The sequence below is a fragment of the Amia ocellicauda genome, chromosome 18, assembly GCF_036373705.1.
Source record: "Amia ocellicauda isolate fAmiCal2 chromosome 18, fAmiCal2.hap1, whole genome shotgun sequence".
Lineage (NCBI taxonomy): Eukaryota > Metazoa > Chordata > Actinopteri > Amiiformes > Amiidae > Amia > Amia ocellicauda.
Genome location: NC_089867.1, coordinates 20,457,787 through 20,471,299, shown reverse-complemented (window position 1 = coordinate 20,471,299; position 13,513 = coordinate 20,457,787). Strand labels below are relative to the sequence as shown.

The 13,513-nt window shown below is 40.8% G+C and overlaps 1 protein-coding gene across 2 annotated transcripts in view; it reads right to left on the bottom strand.

Annotated features, from left to right (window-relative positions):
* skia (v-ski avian sarcoma viral oncogene homolog a) overlaps nt 1-12,794 on the bottom strand; it is an 82,989-nt gene extending 70,195 nt beyond the window's left edge. The window contains exons 1-2 of one of the 2 annotated variants that reach the window (XM_066691257.1): nt 11,377-12,794; nt 6,182-6,343 (exon numbers count right to left, since the gene is read on the bottom strand). In XM_066691257.1, the coding sequence (XP_066547354.1) occupies nt 6,182-6,343; nt 11,377-12,282 (1,068 nt within the window). In that variant the 5' untranslated portion in view covers nt 12,283-12,794. The remainder of the gene's footprint in view (nt 1-6,181; nt 6,344-11,376) is intronic. The other variant, XM_066691258.1, reaches the window with a different exon arrangement.
* Nucleotides 12,795-13,513: the final 719 nt, after the last annotated feature.

Genomic DNA, 13,513 nt, shown 5'->3' with positions numbered 1-13,513 from the left:
TTGTTAAGACTCCTTTGATATAAATGTTATCCACCCAGTGCATATTAGTTTATAAATGTTCTACTGTGTCCATGTCTGGATTAGTCTGATAATATAATGGATCCTCTTATTTTATTTATGTATCCATTCATTCATCCATCCATTCATTCAATCATTCATTAAGAGCAAAGGTTCATTGATCTCCCTGTATCGGATTTTCTCAATAGTCGACGGCGGTTTTCTAATTGTATCTGTCAGTTGAGTCAAGGCCTCCTACCCCACCTCCACCTCGCCTTTCTGCACAAACAGACACTCACTCATTCCCCCTCCAGCCATATCTGCTAATGCAACACTGGGCTCTGATTCTTATCACGGCAACACACGCACACGCACAACACAGACATACCAAGGTACATGCGTTGCACACTCCTTTCTAAGCACTTAGCTAGTGAGAATCTAAGCCATAAACGCAATCTCTTACTTCTAATACTTCTTGGTTGAGGTTTGTCACCACCGTTAGTGGTGTAAAGGTTAGAAATGAAAGCAAAGCCCCCAGCATTAAAGGATTTTCTATTCCAGATTAACTTTTTTTTTTCTTTTAGTGCCAGCACATTAAAAATACTCTTTAGCTAATTATGCTGTCTCAGCCCTCGTTTAAATGGTAACTACCTGTACTTAGAATGAAACGATTTGGCTCTGACTTGGGTCGATTAAAACGTTACAGGCAAAGCTTACTTTTATGGAACTCATATCCAAGGCACTTACAACAAAGAAAAGCCTACGAGGGAATAGTGAGACAATACGACAATGAAAATGAAATGCCACCACTTTGTTCTGAACTTTAAAATCCACCTTCAGAAGCGTAGCCATTTCAAATGTTTCCAGGTTACACGCAGCGCAAGTTCTTAAAATACAGAACAAAAAAAATGCAGTTCTGATTACTTATATGGCTGGACAGTGTGAAATGTTGAAGACCTTCAAGATTATCCCAAAATGTTTCGAAGTACAGTGTTTCTTTTCCAGGTCACCCAAGCAAAGCTTCCGATTTCATCTTCCTATGTTCCCATTGCCATTTTCACATTTTCACTCTTTCAATTATGTCACATATTTTGATTTGTTCTTTAAGCCATTCATTTATTTTTCTATCTCTTCTTGTTATTCCAAGCAGACATCTTCCCATACCTCTTTGTATCGTCCGCAGTTTCTGTAACATTTTTGCATTAAGTGACCAGGATTCACACCCATAAATGAGCACTATGCACTGATCAAACACATTTCTTTTCAGGCAAGGCCTTTCAACAGTGTGTTGATTATATAACTTCATATATATTATAAATATATATATATATATGTTAACAAGGTCTTCAGCACAGTCCAGGAATGTACATGTAGTCAATTAAAAATACATTATACATAACCAGCACATCCATGAAGACACATGGAATGGTGTAGAGAAAGAGACACAGGACAGAAACACACAGAGATACACAAGACAAGCATTCAGACACATAAAAACCATCCAGGAAAAGTCTATTTTTCACCCCGGGGACTGCTGGTGGTTACTGACCCAGCTAAAAAAAAATCCAATTCAGGTCACAAGCAGCCAGCAGGCCAATGCTAGCAGACTAACAGTTAGCGTGTTCAGTAGAGGAGGTCAAAACACACACTGTGCAATCTTGCAGGCGAAAATGTATGTCTCACAGAGTTGTTTGCTCAGGTTTTCGGTTTCAAAATAGGACCTTTAATGGAAACAAGCCTGGCATTTCACACTGTGAATGCATACATACATTAAGCACTGTCATATATATTTATAAGCATAGTTATTCTACTTTCATTCAAAAGCATGTTTTGAAAACAAACAAAAACTAAACACACCAAAAATATATACATTACACACAAAAACAAAACATAAATACGCACATAGAAACACAAAAAGCGAATCTATTTCTAGGGGGGGAAATAAAGACTATTTATGTTGGGTGACACACGTTGGCTTATTGTTGCTCGATGTGTAGTTAATGTTGTCTCCAATTGCATAGGCATTTGTGTGATAAATATTTTAAAGCCCGTGACATCCCACAAACTCTCTCTCTCATTAAATAAACACTGGGGCTCTTGCTGCACACAGTAATCTAGCATTAATAATAGCGGGGGGAAAAACATTTCTATAAGTCATTTACAAATCTAGTCTGTTCATTAATGAAAAAGGCCCTAGTTGCAGCAGAAATTATGCCAATTATGGTGATTATGCCAAAAAAGAAAAAAAGAAAAAGTTAGATCATTATAAGATTGCTCCATATGCACACACACATATATATATATATATATATTATATATATAGACACACAGACAGTTTGTACGCGTGTGTGTCTATATTGGGTGAGAAATATACTTCATATTTGTACAGTGTAATTACTGTGGGTTTACTCTGAAGGGATAGTTTCTCAAGACCTCGGTATCTTCAGCATACTAATCATGCAATAAGACGTTTTGTAGAATTAGAATCCACTGACAGGAAGAATACCATCCCCAGTAAATTGCAGTGGCGGTGAAACGACCAATTCATTTTTCATCCCTCTCTCTGTCCTCTCAGGCAGGCTAAAACATTCAGACTGAAACGGTAGAGCCACTTTTAAACACAGCTGTGGTCCACTGACACACGAGGTAGTCTTGGTAACCTCCAAGCATAAAGCTCTTGAAGGAGCTAGAGTTAACCCCCATCACCCTCTGTCAGGCACACAAAACACACACATATACTTGTACTCCTACCCACCCCCAGGTAAATTAATGGATTATTTGGGGCTCTTTGCCCCGACTTCTCATAAACCATATCCTTGGGCTGCCATTTGTCTTCTCTAGATACTCTTGAATGATCCGAGACCCAGTGGTCTGCAGAAGCAGCACTGAAGGCAGAGAGGCCTGGGGAGTGGGGAAGGGAGGGGGCCCGAGACAATGGGCTGTGGGGAATGCTTGAACTTCTCGTTTTTTGTGAATAGGATTTCGGTAATTGACAACTAGGAGTGGATGGAACCCAAGGGATAGGCTGGAGCGCTGCGTACGTGTCTGTGTGTGTGCGTGCGTGTGTGCGTGCGTGCGTGCGTCTGTGTGTGGAGAGGGGCGACTGGGGGCAGGGTGCGTCGTGTGAGGGAGGAGGGCTGGTGGGAGAAAGGAAGAGACGGAGAGAGAGACAGGGAGAAACAGAGAGCAAGAAAAAGCTCCCACACTTGTCTCCTGGGGGGGAAAGGAGCTTGACAGGCTAATATATCTACAGGCTTGGTCTTTAATTGACTGTAATTTAATGTGTTTTTATTAAAATGCCTCATGAAGGCGTGTATCTGTGGTAACATTGTTAAGGTGCGTCACAACAAAGTGAAAGACTTGCAAACTTTATACAATAAAAGCCAATTCATTATTCACCTTGGTATCTACTCCAATTTTTGAGTTTTTATACCTAAAATACACTTTGCAAAGTTCTTGTCTCACCAGGGAAGGCGTCAATGACAAATGTTCAACTTATCCTTCTCTACTGATACAAATCCTAAGAACCATTTTAGAACCCGTTTTAGGTTAAGATTAATTATTTCCTGAGCAGCTTTGAAAGAACAAACTCTTTCTTAAGTGTCTCTGAAAGGGCATCTGATGAAATAGCTCAAGGCAGGAAAACACAGACAAACCGACACACCTAATTTATTCTCCAAATCATTTATCAAGCCATTTTAAACTGTGCGCCAGACACCGAGGCAAAACAAAAAGTGTCACCCCAGCCGTGCTAGTCCTTTTCCATTGCGTGTGTGTGTGTGTGTGTGTGTGTGTATTTTAAGTCAAAACACTTTCTTAACGTGATTAGAGGAAAATGCCGCAAAGCAGAATTTCATAGTTAACCAATTCCCCTGCTGCTACAAATACCTCAGGAAGAAAGAGAACTAAACCCCCTCCAAAAAAAAAAAAAACCTCACAGTTTTGATGGGTCTGCAAAAAAAGCTCAGCAAATTAGCAGCGTATGTGGCAAATAATTAGTGTGAGGCGCTTCACACATGAACCTAACTGCTAATTAAAAATCCCCCTCTTAATTGAGTTGAATTTGCATACCATTAAAGATACAGAGCAATTAATGTTGAAATTGTTCAAGGGAGGTTTCCCCTATTGCTTCTACAAAGGACGGCAGAACAAGGTGAAGAAGCCCAGTTGATCATGAACCAATAACAATTAAAAAAAAAAAAAAAAAAAAAAAAAAAAAAAAGAGCAAACCCAGGAAGCTACATTTTGATCATGGTCACATTGCAGAAAGGCCCTCTCTATCATTTGGCTTTGTCCTGTGGCATATCATTTCAATTTTACATTTTTTATATCAAATAACCCTTATCTATTTTTGAAAAGCACTTTATAAATGACACCAGATCAAAACACCCAAATGCGCGGTTCTGCACAGTAACGTTTTAGATTAAGTGCTGAAAAATCTCTCGCTGTCCCTTTTTAATGGTATGTGAAATCAGTGCCGGATTCATGGGAACGCGCGGCTTTCGGGTGAACAGCTTTTTGACTTCCATGACAGGCAGTTGTGAGTAAAGCCAGAGCCAGTTGTTAATACTGGATTCCCCGGTGTAAATTGAGGCGCTGGGGGGGGGGGGGCTGGGGGTCGCAGAACCTGTTTAAGTTAATAAACAGTTTCCATTTCCTTCAGCCATGTATAATGATTCCACTCAGCATTTCTCAGCCCAGGGACACAGTAATAACAGGATAATTCATTGGGTATCACAATAATACTTAAAACTAAATAAATGTACAACCAGATGGGACAAGGATTACATTTTACATGCCCAAATGAATTATGAAGAAGCATCACACCAGATTAGTACGATTTCAATTCGTTTTTTATCCCCCTTCCCCCTCCTTTTTGCCTCTAGATTCTTCCCTTTTATTATCAACAGGGTTTTAGCTGAAAGCAGCTGTATGTGTATTTAAAGAAAGAGGTTACCGCATTTTCCAAAAAATTAAATAAAAAAGGATTTCATTTTGGCCATTGATATGCAATCCTAACAGCTGTTGTGCTCCACTCCGAATGGTCGTGGCTTTTTGTCGGAGGGTTTTAGCCCGATGCGCCTTGCATACGAAACAGGACATACCCCATAATCCCTAGGGGAGCACACTTCCTTTACCCTCGAACAAGCAGCCCATTCAGCTGTGGACGGGAAATCCCACAGTGCTTTGGACAGTTTGAGCACAGAAAGAGAAAGTTTCGTCTCTCATTGCAGCAGGCTCTAGAAGCCATCCATAATTTACAACGTGATATTAGAGACAAAATAAAAAATAAAACACCATTTAATTTCTAACCATTTTATTCATGTTAAAATGATTGTTAGAAAGGAACAGATCTATGCAATTAAGCTTAAAAGCACAGAAAGACAAGGAAAAAAACATGCACTGCAGCATAAATATACACTCTTAAGTATAGACAAGACAACAAAATACCACTTGATGTAAATTAAGATATAAAACTGAGCATTTTTTAAGTTTTGAAAACTGTCACACAATCTTTAATCTTAACCTTCCACAACCCTGACCAAAAGTAGGACACAAAGAACAGAACTTGAATTTCAAGTATGAAGAAACCACAAAAACTGATTTTAATGTCTAACAGGTGCATAAGCAGAATTCATTCATGCCCATTCAAGACTGCCTTCGATAAACACACTTGCGTAATCAGTTTTCTTTTCATATAGGGAATGACAGTATTGGGATTTTAGTGTTAACTCCCTTAATAAGCTATCACCGTCAGCCTATATTGATCCACTGCTGGATGAAGGCCTCAGAGTTTCATGCACTTCACTATGATTTTCTTTTCCCACATATCTATACACTATATTCCACACTGTTCAGGGGGAAAACAGATTTTTTTTATTGTGAAAAAAATATATATATATTAAAAATCTTGCAAAAGCTCCAAAAATCTTGATAAACCTCCACTCCCCTGAGTTTATACTTGGTGGAAGCACGTTTGGCAGCAATTACAGCTATAAGTCTACTGGAATAGGTCTCTACCAACTTCATTTAGCAATATTTGACCATTCTTCTTTAAAAAACTGTGCAAGCTCTGTCCAGTTCCTTGGCGACCATTGATGGACAGCAATCTTCAAGTCATACCACATATTTTTGAATGGATTTAGGTTCGAGACTCTGACTGGGCCCACTCAAGGACATTTACCTTTTTGTTCTGTAGCCACTCCAGTGTAGTTTTGGCTGTGTGCTTCGGGTCATTGTCATTCTGAAAGGTGAACTTCCGTCCCAGTTTCAGCTTTCTTGCAGAGGGCAGCAGGTTGTCCTCAAGGACTTTTCTATACTTTGCTCCATTCATTCTCTCCAGTCCCTGCAGTTTGGAGGGATGGCATGATTTAGATAGGGTCTTGGTGGTGGCATACACCTTCCACTTCTTAATAATCACCTTGACCATGCTTCAAGGGATATACAGCACCTTTGATCATTTTCATACCCATCCCCTGATCTGTGTCTTTCAACAACAAGTTTGTCCCAGAATTCTTTTAAAAGCTCTTTCGTACTCATGGTTGAGTCTTTGCTATGAAATGCACAACCCAGCAGAGGGAACCTGCAGGAAATACTGAATTGATTCCTAAATCATGTGAACCACTATGAGGTGGAGGCCATGTAAGTTGGTGTGATTTTGAAGGTGATTACTTACACCTGAGCTACTTTAGGAATGCAAATACAAAGGAGGTGGACTAGAATTCTAGATTGCTAGAATATTTGTTTTTACTTTAATATTTGACCTCCAAGCTATAAGACAACAAAAGGTGGATACTTCTATAGACAATGTGTGTGTGTGTGTGTGTGTATGTATATATAACACACACCTGAAAACAAACTTCCTGTCTAACTATGCTGTAAAGTGACACTTCCTTCAAGTCTGAATAACACCAAATAAAAGTTTCTTGATTATATCTAAAAATTGGAAGATTAAAAACTAGGACTTCTGTGTAACACTCTTATTTTCACAGTTGCAAGTTAAATATTGCTAAGTCAAACTGAACAATCAAGCTGATCTTGTGTCTTAATCTAACACGAAATATACAGACTGATACAGAAAATAACTGATAAACATTAGCCACCCACTCACATTAACTGAAGCCAAAGCCTATTATAAAGATTTAATATTGACTCTATAAGTTAAGGAACAAACTCCACACCTAGTCATAAACTTTGAACCCTTTTACTTATTTGGAGGCCTGACAAACACACACAAAAAAGGCACTTCATCAAACAAACTTGGACTTAGAAACTACAACTATGTAAGAACAAAGATGACTAGGATTTGACTGCAAAACAAAATCAGACAAGTGACAAATTCTCATATTAGGCGATTTACAGTGTCTACTGTTTGGAAACCTCTTATAAAAATCTTATGAAGGAGGAGTTTTACCTAAAGCAACCCAAAGGCATTTATTCTAGACAGGCCAATATAAAGTAAATTTCATCCCAAAAGGTTTTTGATTAAAAAGTTTCAAAAGGAGACCACTTTGACGCCCACTAATTACGGCACACCGCACTCCAAACTCCAATATGATTCACTACTTGAGGAATGTATGACAGATGATTATCATTAAGATGATTATGTTTTCTCTGGGGAAAAAAAAAAGTTTCTATATGCACATATACTTGTACAGTATACATATGTTGCTCAATTTGTCTCTTTAGAACAATAACCGTCTCGGCTGTTGCGACAACATCCAGATAGACACTTTTCAGCTGAGGGACATCCTGTCTGCTGTTTCCATGTACTTACTCAACATTACAGACAGTGAGACACTACATGCAGCCACACTGTGAGAAATTGAGAAATGCCCTAGAAATCAGTGAGCACATTTGTGACCTTCCTCTGCAGCAGCACAGATCAGACAGGAAATAAAAGTTTCCAGGATCTCACTGGTTGTAGCTGGAACTGCACTACGTGTTTGTATAACCAAACTCCCAATTGGAAGTCATTTTCTTTTTTTTTTAGTTGCTTGCTTGGTCTTGTAAGATTTATTTTTTCCTCTCTCTCTCTCTCTCTCTCTCTCTCTCTCTTTTAATGTTCACTTTGTTTAAAAAAAGGCAAATACTCTTTACCAGAAATGGGCGTGAACTTTTTTTTTTATTCAAGCTGCAGATTACAGTAAAATACAATGGATCGAATCCAATATACCACCCCCTATAATGTAACTGGCCGTTTGCCAGCTGGATCAATTGGCCAAGTTCATTATCTCGCTAGGCTTTATGGTAGGAAATGTAGGTTCACCGCAGACATTCGCCATCCTAATAGTTTTATTTTTTTATTTTTAGTCATTTGTTTTGTTTTTGTCTGGTGTGCTGAACTGTCTCAGTTCCTATGTTAAATATTTAACCGCAGCTGCTTCCAAACAGCAGACTAGCCACTCTAATTAGTAAACAGGATTCTACATTGACAATAAAAAGTATATTTAAAAAGGAAGAAAGCCACAGAGAGTTGGGGTGGGAGTTTAAAAAATGCAGCAAAGTAGATACAAATATTATATTCCATGTATTTGGCCTACTTTCTATTGCATTTCTTCCTTTCAATAGCTATCTCTTTGAGAGAGAAAAAACAAATAAATGTCTAACTATTACATATCTTTTCCCTATGGATAAATGTGAAATAGGTGCAGCCCTCTTCTCACAGACTGGAAGAAATAGAGCGGTTCATTGAAAATATAGATGTGAGACAATAAGCATACAGCTCTTCAAGAATTTGATAACAACAACAAAAATGTGAATATGATCTAACAGTAACAAATAAACAGCAGTTCCACATTTTGAACTGTGAAAAACAGAGGTGGTACAAATTACTTTGCAGTTCTTCGCAGTATTACACTCAACTGTAGTATGTAGCACAGCACTGAAAGACGCGGTTAAAGCATTACATGGAATACTTGGCCTCCATCGCAAAGTAAGCCATGACTTATGTGGCCCAAAACAGAACAGAACACTGTCTCGGTTATTGTGGGAATTGTGAATTTCTGTTTGTAAACATTTACATTTTGTTTGGATGACAGACCACCAAGTACCCAGCCACAATCACACCCCCTACTTCTCATTTTCCAAATAGTAGAAGAGAGAGGGTGAAGAGGAGAGGGGAGAGGGAGGGGGCCGGGGGGGTGGGTCAGTGAATGCGAACCATTGTGGGAGCATATTATGTTTCCACCACAATACTCCTATCCCTGCTTCATCAACTCCATTCAAGTGTAACAGTTCATGCAAATGAACGTGCTTGCCTTTCATTACAAAGGGGATTCTTTTTTTCTTTTTTTTTTTTGATCGGTTTTATTTTGGGGAGGAAGGGAAGGTACTTTGCCCTGATCCCTCCCCCCCAGTTCACAAACTTAATCCCCCTCTAACCCAGCGAACACAATTGGACTTCTGTCAGCAAGCTGGTAGAGGAGAGCTCAATGTAAAAGTCAGGGTTACACAGGCAACAAACAAAGCACTGAAAAGCTAAAGAGATGTGAAGATGTGAGAGAAGACCTCTCAGATGGGTGGTTGGGTGGGTGGGGGTTGTATAGGCAAGATCTACTACTACTACCAATATGAAGTGTTTTCATGTGCCACCAATTGAAAATGCTCTAACATATAGTACACTTTGTTTTAAATAAATACACAATGTGATCATATTTAATTACATTGCCATCCAGGCAGATTTCTATTGTATAGCTCGCCTTCTAAATTAAACCCAGCACCTTCACAGTATTTGCAATGTGAAATGAAGCTCTGGCATTTCTAAATACACTTCACTGAGGGACGAGGCTTAGTTTTGGTTCTGCTTTTTGTAAAACTTATCTTCTGCCACACTTGTATTGAGAACAACCACAAACGTTTAGGAGGACATTTTTTAAAAATTTGCAGTTAATTATCTTCACTTATATGTATATATCAGAATGTAACATAGTCGCTTTTTATATTTGCAAACAATACCAAGTAGAAAACAAATGTAACCTAGTGCTCTCATAACATTTATATAGTATGTTGTTGCTATTTTAAAAGAAATCCAAACATGATCAAACATGTAAAACTCATTTTAAAATACCTGAACGCTATATTGGCCACCTTCAAATGTGTAATTGACTGCAGACATCTAATTTAACATAGGCATGTTTGATACGTGAGACACTGAAATATATACCTATACATACATGAAATCTACTTCTCATGGAATTTGTTGGTGATTACAAGCTGGGAAATGCATACAATATCGTTTGCATAAGGGATTAGAGTTCTTAAATAATCTAAATCGTCTAACATATGCACCAAATTGTGTTAAACTAATATAGGAAAACCGGGTTTGCAAGGTTTGCCTTCTTTCTCCGCTAAAAAGCCTTGCCATTGACCACCCTCTGTGCGCGCAAACTGGCTAAGTAGCGCATCATTACGCAGGGATGCGTCCGTCATTAAAAACACATCCACCTTCCAGTACCTGAGATAATAGAGTCGTACATCAAACATTTTACTGAATTTCTAACACATACGTATCGATATAGCTTACAATCCCGTAGTAAATATAGGGTCTGTGGTGCACCACGTACATATAAATACTCAAATGAACCCTTTAACACCTACAGATGCAGTCTACTACACACAAATAATGGGTTTATATCCATAAAGGCGTTTTGTTATTCTAGGGGGCTAATTAGTAGCCATATGCTAACTTTTATCAAATGAGGCCATTTTCACTTCTCGGGACACTCGCCTGTTTCAAACTATCCGACACCTTGATCCCCTGGGTGTCTGTTTTTTACTAATACATAAATGTACAACATCTAAGATCTAGCCGTGCGTCTTACAAAAATATGTCGGAGAAGTTGCTGGGATGTTCCTTGTGCGCCTGACAGTACATGCAATGACAATTTGGTGAAGTGAAGTTTGCGTGTTAGGTGAACAACTGTAATCGTGCATAAGTAGAAGCACAGTCTTGCCTCGGCGAAGATGGAAACGTCTACCTGCACAACCCGACAAATTGTCAAACTCCTCCCTGCGAAAAACCAAAACAGCATGCCAGACATATCCGTAGGACATGCCCACCTGTCCCAAATAAGTGATTGATACAAATGCACAGACATGCAAGACACAAATACATGCATGCATCTCTCACACATTGTCGCTGTCATTTTGTCTGTATTGCCCAGTTGTTCCACATGATATTGCGATTGATTTTAAAGACACCAAATCAAACATCCAGGCGCACTTGCCTAGCACAGTCAAAGACGTGCGTTTCAAAGTGCGCAGTACCCCTGCATGAACCTAATGATGAATATAAGTGTGTGCCACAATTCAAAAACCATACCCCACCACCACCACCACCAGAGTACATGGCAATGGGTTTTCTGCATGCCAACTCACCCTGGAGGCTTTCCTCTTGTACTTGTTCGCGAAGTCAAATTTCTCTTTGATTTCGTCCAAAAGCTGCTCCAGGCGCCCCTTCTCCTCTTTGCCCGTGTAATCCTGGCTGAGGAGCACGTATGCCCTCCAATTGGCGGAGTCGAAGCCCCAGTGGCAAGTCCTGTTCTCCAAAGACTTGTGACTGTGGACCACGAACTTGTGCGTCGGGTACATGAGCCGACAGTCCATGCACTGGATGCAGGCTGCGTTTGGGTTGGTGTACAGCTCGGGCACGAACAGCCCCTTGCACTTGCCGAAACACTCATGGTACACCTTGAAGCTCTTCTCCGTCAGCTCCAGCTCCAGGGAGCCCGAGAACTCTTTCTTGCAGTGCGGCGGGTAGGTGCCCCCGTAGATCAGGGCATTGCAGAGGCGCTCCGCGTCCGTTTTGGTGATGAGGCCGCACGAAGGCGCCGAGAAGGGCAAAATCCCCATGACTTTTAGGATCTCCAGCTGGTCCGCGGTGCACCTGGAGCAGTAGATGTGGAGCTCGTCGCACACGGAGTTGATCTGCTGCAGGGAGAAATCTCGCAGGACGGTGTTGAGGATCTGCGGCAGACAGAGCCTCTTCTCCCCGCCGACCACAAAGCAGGAGATGGTCTCGCTTTCCAGGACCGTCTCGCACCTCTCGGTGGAGCGGTCAGACGGGATGAAGAGCGGCCCGGGCATCACCGGCGGCGGCTGGATGGGGAGGTGAAGGACCGGTTCTGGGTCTTTGCCCTCTTTCTTGTACAGCATGTCCTGTTGCCATCTGGCCGAGAAAGCTGCCGGGCCGCCGAGGGAGCTCATAGAGCTCAGGTGAAACTGCTTCAGAGTTTGTTGCAGTCCTGGATGAGGTTGGAAGCTGGGGCGAGCTACAGTCTCCATGTTTTGCGTACTATAAGAAGAGCGAAACTTCCTTTGGCCGGGACGAAACTACAGCAACGAGAAATAAGCCCCAAAGGTCCCGGCTCCTTGTAAATCCAAGGTCTCCCAGAGTTAGCAAATGAGGAGAAGCGCTTCATGAAACATCCAGAAACAAGTCCCCGGGCAGTGCGTCTCTAGTCTGCCAGGCTAGGCGTGCGGCGACACCGGTGCGTCTTCCCCTGCAGTAGACTCCCTACTGTCCATAGCCACCAACGCTTCTGTCTAAATCCACAGCAAAGGAAAAAAGAAACGCTTTTCGCACCCACAAAAAGTATCCAGTTATTGGTCAGAGCTTTTGCCTGTCAGGAGATCCGAAAATGGTGAAGTCCATCCACTTTTCGCCTCTTTTCCGATTGTGTTCTGCAGTGGGGTAGAACTCACATCCACACAGTCTGCCCTTGCAGTGAGATATGTCTGTGTAGCTACAGCCAGCCAGCTCTCTCTCTCTCTCTCTCTCTTTCTCTCTCTCTCTCTCTTTCTCTCTCTCTCCCTCACAGCCCCCCCTTCCTCAGTGTTTGTGTGTGTCTGGCTCAGTCATTGAATCCCAGCCAAGTATGTGACTGACTCCCCAGGCTGGCTCTTCCAGGAACATGTCGTCACTCCCCCTCTTCTCTTCTCAGCCTTGTGCTGCTGCTGCTGCTGCTGCTGCTGCAAAGGCAAAAAGAAGAAGAAAAAAAGAGAGAGAGAGAGAGAGAGAAATTGAGCACAGGGCAGAGTGAATCACTTGGTTCACAGCTCACAGTGTCTGCAGCAAAACCGAGAGGAAGGGTGGAGTTTGTAACAGTCCGTCTAATTTAGACGTGGAGGGGAAATGCAAATTCTACCAGTGACTGCGGTGTATATTTATTTAGCCTGAAAGTTATTTACAACGGGCAAACATTTAATGTGGAGAGAAAAACAAAACATGTTTTTTGTATCAGTTCTACAGTGAGATTTGTTTCATAGTCAGTCTCACCTAGAATTTTAAGAATAATACTTTTATTATTATTATTATTATTATTATTATTATTATTATTATTATTATTATTATTATTATTATTATTAGGACAGGGTGTTCACATTGTGCTCACATTGTGCCAAATACTAAGATATAGGGCATACAAAATGACAGAAGAAAATACACAAATCTATGGACCCATAGCTGTGAGAGAAGTTAGGACAACTGTACAGCATGATAATACAGCCAGATGAG